Genomic DNA, 9,148 nt, shown 5'->3' on the forward strand with positions numbered 1-9,148 from the left:
GGAACAAGACGCCAAAGACTTCGTACGAAAATGTGATAAGTGCCAACGCTATGCACCACTAATACATAAACCCCATAACACTTATATTCGGTTCTGTCCCCATGGTTGTTCATGAAATGGGGGATGGATATCGTCGGACCGCTACCGCCGGCTCCTGGAAAGGTAAGGTTTCTTTTAATTTTGATTGGCTATTTTTCTAAATGGGTGGAAGCAAGTCCTTATCAGAAGATCGGAGAATGCGAAGTGGTCGACTTCCTGTGGGAAAATATAATTTGCAGGTTCGGAATACCAAAAGAGATAGCATAGAAAAAATTATAAAGTTTCTTGAAGATTTGAAGATAAAGAGGATCACCTCTTCACCTTATCATTCGAGCGCAAACGGTCAAGCGGGGTCAACAAAAAAAGTGATTGTTCAAAACCTCAAGAAAAGGTTGAAACCGACAAAAGGAAATTGGCCCAAAGAATTACACGGAGTTTTATGGGCCTACCGAATGATGGCTAAGTCGAGCACAGGAGAAACTCCTTTTTTCCTTGTGTACGGCGCAGAAGCTCTAATCCCGGTGGAAGTGGGGGAACCCACCTTGAGATATTTCCAGGTAGATGAAGAATCGAATAACGAATCAATGTTAATCAACTTGGAACTGCTCGAGGAACACATGGACTTGGCGCGTGTAAGAATGGTAGCTCAAAAGCAGAGAATGGAGCGATATTATAATCGAAGAGCCAATTTCCGTTATTTCAAAGTAGGAGATTTGGTACTGAGAAAAGTAACTCAAAATACTCGGGAGCTTAACGCGGGGAAGCTGGGTCCAATGTGGGAAGGTCCCTACCGGATTTCAGCTATCACCGGAAAAGGTTCGTACGAGGTGGAGAACCAGAATGGAGATAAGTTGCCTAGCAACTGGAATGTGGCACACTTCAAAAGATATTATTGCTGATGAACATTATCTGAGCGGAAAGTATGTGTTGCACTCTTTTTTCCTTCGTTTAGTTTTTGTCTCAATTGGGATTTTCTGACAAGGTTTTAAATGAGGCAGCGATAGAAAGACTACTACGAAGACAATAGCAACAAGACCTCCGATAGCAAAGCAAACAAACAAGCTTCCATTCGGGGACAGTTATATAATCTTTGGCTCGATAGCAAATTTCCATTGGGAAGTTAAGTTTGCTATCAGACAAAGGTTACCCTGTCTTTTGCTCGATATCATAGATTCCTAAGGGGAAGTAGGTTGTGTTGCTGAGTTAAGAATTATCTAGCAATTCATTGGTGGAATATTTGAAGGCGCAAGACTTCCAGTGTTCCAATTCGCATTCTTCGCATTTGAACACTAGGGGGATGATATAAGGATACGGTAACACTGACTGCCACGTCGACCGAAAATGAAAATTTGGAAACAGAATGCATCATCGGGACCGGGGACTGTGCAGCCAGCCCCATAGAAACAAGTTGTACAAGATAGCCACAAGTAATGGCAATTTCTTTTCAGCATATCAAATGCTTTTGCACTTTTGAAAATAGAAGGAATTAAATGAAATGAAATCCCTTTTGTTTTTATCTTGTTTCTTGTATGAACGATGAATCAACTTTGTTATTTGAAAGTTAAACAAGTACTTCAAATGTTAGTGTCGTAATGAACAAGAGACGTCCTCCTTCAAGAGCATCGTAAACATAAGAGGGACCTCTCTTATAAAAACTCTCACGTTAAAGGGTCGGTTTCGGAAAAATTTATGCCTGGAATCAAAATGCCTTCGGGGAAAATGCACCCGAAAGGACGCAGAAAAGTAAACTTGTACAAATACTTATAGAAACCCTTGTGTAAAAGGGATAATGCTCGGAACCAAAGTATTTCAAAGAGAGTGCATCCGATACTACACATAGCAAAACGCGAAATGAAAGTATGTGCAAAATTCTTAAACAAGTGCAAAAGTTAAAAACTTGCATAGATACTCAAACAAAAGTAAGACTCAAACAATACTTGAGCAAAAATATGTCTTTATTTACAAAAACGTGCCAAAAATGGCAATGATACAACGGTGGGAAAAAGAAAAGAAAAGCTAAACTGTAACATCTCCAGAACCAGGAGGAATAGAAGTGTCCGCATCCTCGGGAGAAGTAGGTGGTCTCGCCGATGGCTCGACATTTTCTCCAGTTTGGTCTTCAGCATCATCATCCTCCGATTCCTCTTTAGTTCCCAAAAACTCGGAGCTGGAACCAGAAGAACCAGAAGCATCAGAATGCATTGGGAGTCCATTCTTAAGAGCCAACTCAAGCTCTCGGGCCCTAGCAATTTCGGCATCAAGGACAAGGATGCCTGCTTTGGCATCTTCCAAGGTTTTTCTCCTCATGCTGTACATGGCATAAGTTTTTACAACAATGACGGAAGCCTCTCAACGCTTGAGTTTTTCTTTGAGTTGGGTTACCTCATCAGAGAGGCTTTTTCGGGTGGACCTAACAGATTGGAGGCTAACATCAAGGTCGTGGACAGTTGAACTAAAGAGCCTTTTATGCTCGATAGTCTTTTTGTACTTCTCTTCCAACTGGGCACACTTCGCCTCCATAGCAGCAAGCTCTTCGATTTTGGAGTCCAAGGTTGCTTCTAATTCAATCAATTTTTAGCAGTGGTAGCCTCGTGCTCGGTTGCAGCAAGAATGACGTCATGGACTTCATCCTATTTGGCCTTGGCCTCGTCAAATCTAACCCTTAGCGGGCCAATTTCTTGGCTAAGGGTTACCACATCTTGCCCACTTTGCTGCAAACGAGCCTCCAATGCAACAGCCTCAGCAGCTTTGGCTTCCAATTCCGAGAGGCGAATAACACTTTGCTCCCGCTCTGCCAAAAGTTGGTCCCGAGCAGAAGAAAGTTCTTCTTTATCATGGATCAACCTCTGAAGGACCTTGGAAGTAAGAAAGTTGGCCTACAAAACAAGAGAAGTAAAACTTAGAATACATTCATACAAAAGTCGAAGAAACAACAAAGAAAAAAAGGAACGCGCCGCTGCGGCATTGTGCATGAAATTTTTCAACAAACACTCTCCCGAGAGTGCTTGGATCTTTTCCCATTCTATTTTTGAAGCCAAAGGCTTCAGATAATTATCAAGCTCCATCGGTCGGGAAAGCAAATTGCACCCGGTAGAGACCGAAAGAATAACACTCATCCTCCTCTGTGGATCTTCAGAAGGGGTAGCATAATTTTGCCCCAGATTCCTATGAACTGGGGACTGGGGAAGATGAGTACCCTTTTTGTGGTCGGATGCAGCTGGTGGAGATGATGTAGCAGTTGCTGGTGTTGATGAAGGTGGGGATAAAGCTGATAAAGTTGAAGGATGTGAAGTACTTGCATCAAGTGCAGTGCTGGTAGTTGGGTGCTCGCCAACCAAAGACGGCAGGGACTCGACACTCATCCCCGCAGTACCCGGCACATCAGTTGGAACTCGATAGTGAGAGTTGGCATTTTCTACCAAATCGAATCCCCCCCAGAGCATCGAGACATCGTATTCGGTTGGAGTAGTTAACTCAGCATAGGGAGCATTCTATTGAGTTGATGATGAATGTCGCCTTCTGTGTAGAGAAGCCCCATCATCACTGGCTTCTCCATTATCGTCGACCACCACGATGTCTATGACCAGACCGAAAGGAGGGCTAGTGATCACAACTTCCAGAGACGACTCAGGGGCAATAATTGTTATTCTTTTCTCCAGCCGTGGAAGAACACTTTTCTTTTTGGTTGCTTATTCTCCGGACGGTGACCCTGGGTGAAACATTTGCGCCCGAAACAAGCCCGGAGATACCTGTTCGAGTAAGTGCCTCCTGAAGCAGCCTCACTGCATCAGCAGGATCAACCAAGATGTCCTCCTCTGGGACAACAACTGAGCCTGCAGGTAGACCTAATTTCGTGAACAAGTTAGAAAGGTTCAACCAAGTTCTTCACATAAAAAATGGAGGCAAAGTAAGTTCAAATTACCATGATTTTTGGCCTTCCACATGTACTTAAGGGCCAGTTCTTTCCACAAACGAGTTTCGAGCGTCGTAATGTCCAAGATCTTCTGAACCCACTGGTCCAAGCCTTACACCACCGGTGAGGTCCATCGAGTTGCTGAAACATACGAAGGATGAAGAATCAATACGGTCATGGAAGATTATTTAGTGAAAGAAAATATACTAAATGGAGGACTTACGAGTACGGTTCCAGCGGCCAGAAAGGATGAAGCCGTTGACGGAATGATATGATTGATGGCAATTGTAACGAAGCTGTTCCGTCCACCCATGGTCGTTATCATCATCTATACTAGTCAACAGAGCATGGTGGCCACGTTTGTAGAGGTTTATCATACCCCCTGAAAAATCTTGGGGGAGTAAAGGTTCATCATACGAGCTAATGTTAGCTCTTCTCCAGTCTCCTGGCACAAGTGTCGAAGGCAGGCAACCATCCTCTATGCTGAAGGACTTACCTGTGCCAAGCACACTTGGTAGCGAAGGCAAAACTCCGCAATCACTGAATCAAGCTCTCCACTCAAAAAAAATGCACCCAAAGTAAAGGGATACATGTAAAAATATGTAAAACCTTCCTTGGGAAGAGTCACTCGCTCCGATATATCAAGAGCAATGATGTGCAACTCATGGCAGTGACAGTCTTCCTTCATAATAGGAATACTGAAAGGAATTGAAGAAGGATACCTAGTGACAACCCATGAGCGAGGGTTAGCAGAGTGAATTTCTCTTCGAAGTATTTTGTGGTGTTAAGACTTCTGGGGATGATGGAACCTACCGTTGGAGGAGCAAAGTCCTTGGCTTTGTTCTTGCTCTTTGAAGAACTAGCCCGCTTTGAAGAGTAGGCCATTTGAATAGAGAAAGGAAAAGGTTTTGGTTCGAAAAGAATTAGAGAAAAGATGGAAAACAAAGATGCAAGTTAGAAGTTCGAGAAATTATGAAATGCATAGGAGAAGAATGATGCGTATAAGTAAAATTTTGGCGGATGAATTCATGGCCATGATTACCTCGATAATCGAAAAAAGCTATGCTGAATCGTGGGATGACGCATGTTCGGGGCATTAAATGCGGAGAAACGTACGTCTAATCAACCGTCAGAGGACTGCAGAGGGAGTTATAGTAATTTCCGCCAAAAGAGTATTTCTACCAACTTCCCGGTAACACAAAATTATGTCACCAAAAAGTAGGAAGACTATCTGTATAGGGTAAAATACGATATAACACGTGATCATCTAAAGAAAGGACACGTGGAACTCAAGACGGAGATGGCCACCGAACGCAGCTATTCTGCTGGCTAGCGGAAGAAAATATTCATAAAAGTGTATTAAATGCTTTGCGTCTGGTAGCATTTAATAGGGAATATTTTGCAGCATTAAGAGTGACAATCCGTTATAGGAAATTTAGCATTTATGTCCATTGTTACATCTTCATCAATGGCCCTCATAATTGACATTAAAGGAGGCACGATCCTAGGGCCTCCTTCCCTAGACACAACTATAAATAGAGGGCTCAGTTATCATTGTAGAAGACATGAATTTTCTGGCTAAATTATACTACATTCTATAAAAAGCTTAATATAGTTTTACTTTCTTGCTTTTGATCTCATCATTGTTGTTCCCGAAAACTTGTTCCCAAATTCGTCAACTCTGCTATTTCATCTACATTCTAAGGCTAAGTATCATATATGTCTTCAGTCGTTTCTTTATTTCAGGATCAAATTAGTTCACTTGTCTAGAAACCACACATAAATTAAACTGTACCGTTTTACAGGTAAACAAGTAGTGCAATATTAAAATAAATATTAAAAGGTTAGTTTCATTTCAAGAGTTTCCTCCCCCGAGAACGTGAAACAAATTTAGGAAAATTAACAAGTTGTGACGAAATCGCTACAAATATAAATAGACTTAACCAATGGCAAACTCCAATCATATCACACTTCACTTCATTTTTTTTCTTAAAAATAATTGTAGTTGTGCAAACTTTTTTGGAGCTTAATAAAGTAAATTCATTTTGGATAGAAAATTTATTTTGGGCTTATAAATATAATAATCATGTTCGAAATTCCTTTCGGGTTATTATAGTCTATGTTTAAAGTAAGGTGAAGCGCATTTACATGAGAATAACAAATTTTGTACCCAAAAAAATCGATAAACTGAAGTCATTGTTCAAAGTAAATATATTTAGAAAACAAATAATGGGAAGCTAGAATATTGGCAGATAAGGCATCAATGACGACTTCAATTGTCAACTCTTTAGCAATAAGGTTCATCAAGTGGTTAAAAAAGAATAAAATCCATGATTGACTGTACTGAAATGACCTTAGCTACGCAATTATATATTTTTTTAGCTAAGTAAGTTTAGAAAGGATAAATTTTTATTACTTGGGCAAGTTCATTTTGGAGTAAAATTGTATAAATATTGATCTAAATTCATCTTTATGAATCATTAATTTAATCAGTAATTAGTTTACTCTTTTTGTTAATATCTTTTTATGAAACATGTTAGTTATTTGAACTAATCGATTGTTGAATGAATGTGTTGGTAAAGTTCAAATTTCTGAATAATTTAAACCATTCAATATTTGTACAAGATATATTCGATAGTTCTAATCTCATAGCGAGGAATTGATTTTCAAGTAGTTGTATGTAACCAATAAGGTTCTGTAAAATACATTTGTACTGCAGCTGAAGTGATATTGTCTACTCTTTGAATGCGAAATTCATTTCAATTTTTATCCTGTTTATTCTGCTTTTTTTTTTTGTGAAGAATAATCGTTAGAGGACATGTCTGCAAATATTCTGAAACTACTGCATATTCTGTTCAAAACCTAAGGCAGTGTATTAGTCTATTCTAATGCAAATTCATACCAATGGTAATCGACTTTGTTAGGCCAGAATATTACAGGAAGTCTCTATATTTAATGTTTTATAAAGATAGAGTATAATGTCGACAACATATGTTCTAAAACATACAATTCACTTTTTTGGATCCGTTAAAAGTGAGCAGATTGAAAGCAAAACTTGAAGGTAATACAGAAACATATTGCATCTTACTTGCAGCACGTCAACTTAAGGAACTGTATGCGAAACTTCAAAAACTTACTTTCAGGTTATGTTTTATATGATCGGGAGCTAGGAAGAGGAATGGAATTTTATTGAAAATGCAGTAGTGAAACGATGGCCATTGATAAGATTAAATCAACGACCTTTGAGGTTGTTTTGAATCAGATGGGATTGTATTTTATACAGTTTACTAATGCCGGATGAGGCTGCTGATAAGAGCCAAAGTGGCCAAAAAACATAGATTATTGGTTCACAAAAGGGGTCAGTCCGAGATCAGAAAGGACTCACGTGAGGCCCTTTGTTATGCAGTTTTTGAAATGGCGTCTGTAGCTAATTCACAACGCAAGAAGGCTCGAGAATTAGCTGGAGATGTGCCAGTTGAAGCTTTTCCAGTGCTTTTGCCTGCTGTGCCAGCACATGTCATTTAGATTCTTTGGCTCGGGTACAGTTTGATGTATATGATCCACGGCTGACACGTGGGAATGTTAGGGGTTTCACTTTTGTTCTTTTAGTTGAAAATGAAATGGTATTCATGGAGGGGTAAATACTGACACTACCTTTATGCTGCTGTTAACTCTTTTAATGTTGGTCATCCGCCATTATTTTCTGAAACTAGCAAATCAACCTGTGAAGGTAAATTGTCAACAGTTTTACAGAAATGTAGGTAAAGCTTTACTCCGCTATGCTTTGTGTGTGTGTGTTCGTCTTTTTTATTTTTTTTTATTTTTTTGTGAAATGGTTCTAATTTGCAAATACACTTCTATTTTCATTTAAAGAAGCCATTGTGAAACCAAAATAATCAGTCATTGCAGGAACTCGGGGACCATTGTTTGTGTCATAAAATTCAATATGCATTGAAGTTATCATATTAACTAAGGATCGAGTTCGCAATTGGATGTCATGTTAACTGAATAACTCATTCATACATAGGGCTTTCTTAGCATTTGATGTGCCAAGATGCATCTTAGTGGTTAGTAAAGATATATATCAACATAGATACAAGAATATTTGGATACTACGCAGTTTAAATACCGTTATATCTATCAATCAACTCTATTAGCGGGGTAAATACTATTATACTAATATTACTTGTATGCCTCTGTTAGCTCTTTTAACGTTGTTCATTCTCCATTCTTTCCTGGTGCTAGCAGATCAACTTGTGAATCGCAGATGAATGTTCATCCCTTTGTGGAATGTGCGTCTTGACCAACTTTAATATCTGAGCTAACCAGTGAAGGTAGTAACTGACATTACAAGTATGAATTTTGAAGAGTTATTGAATCCTCATATGGATAAAATTACAACAGCCATAAGCAGATATATCTAGATGGATTATAATTTTAAATATATGTCATTGTTTAGTGCATTGTTAAGCCTATTGAGCCAAGCTCAACTTTTAAATGTCACCACATCTTTGGCTACCCTGCAAGTTAGCATTAAAACTACTGAATTGTATCTTTCATATGCTTAGAATTAACCGGTTACTGCCACTAGCAGTGGAGAAGCTCTTGGAAATCTGGTTCTAATTCCTACAATTTTTAGTAAACGGGGAGTTTTGAGGGAAGGAATGGAACTAAATATACGTTCAAGGCCAACTTCAAGTTTTTGTGTCTAGCTCATTCAGAGAGAAGATAAACTGGAGTTTACCAAAGTGATTTACTTTAAGTACTCTAAAGTAATACACTTCCAACTTTGTAGTGTGCGATGATTGTTTTTCTCAAATCATTTAGAAGCTTGAATTGGGCAGCCTTCATAATTCTGAAAGTCAAGCTCATCATGGCAACACTATGATGTATTTTATAATAGTAAAGAACATGTTCCACTTTTTATTGTCAAAATCACCTATATAAATATAGTAGCAAGTAACAACCAGAGTTCTTAGAAGTGAAAAACCTTGTTTATATAGCCCAATGCCAAGAAGTAACACCATATGCTACAAGAGAAAATATGTAAGCTACTAATCCGTCTAGATTGATACATAAATGAAAAAAGAAAAAAACATGCATACTAGTATTAAAGAAGAAAACCTTTGACTCTCAAAATAGGAACTAGGTGAAAAGTTCTGCTTCAATATATTGTTGGTGTGTAACTGTGTATAA

At 38.9% G+C, this 9,148-nt stretch overlaps 1 protein-coding gene across 1 annotated transcript; it reads left to right on the top strand.

Annotated features, from left to right (window-relative positions):
- Positions 1-494: 494 nt before the first annotated feature.
- LOC138905186 (uncharacterized) lies at positions 495-938 on the top strand. The gene has a single exon (XM_070193691.1). The coding sequence runs from the start codon at positions 495-497 to the stop codon at positions 936-938; it is 444 nt and encodes a 147-aa protein (XP_070049792.1).
- The last annotated feature ends 8,210 nt before the right edge of the window (positions 939-9,148 follow it).

Source organism: Nicotiana tomentosiformis, chromosome 2, assembly GCF_000390325.3.
Source record: "Nicotiana tomentosiformis chromosome 2, ASM39032v3, whole genome shotgun sequence".
In the NCBI taxonomy this organism is placed as follows: Eukaryota; Viridiplantae; Streptophyta; class Magnoliopsida; order Solanales; family Solanaceae; genus Nicotiana; species Nicotiana tomentosiformis.

Excerpts from the sequence above, each read along its gene's own strand:
- LOC138905186 (XM_070193691.1), top strand. The coding sequence starts at position 495 with ATGGCTAAGTCGAGCACAGGAGAAACTCCTTTTTTCCTTGTGTACGGC.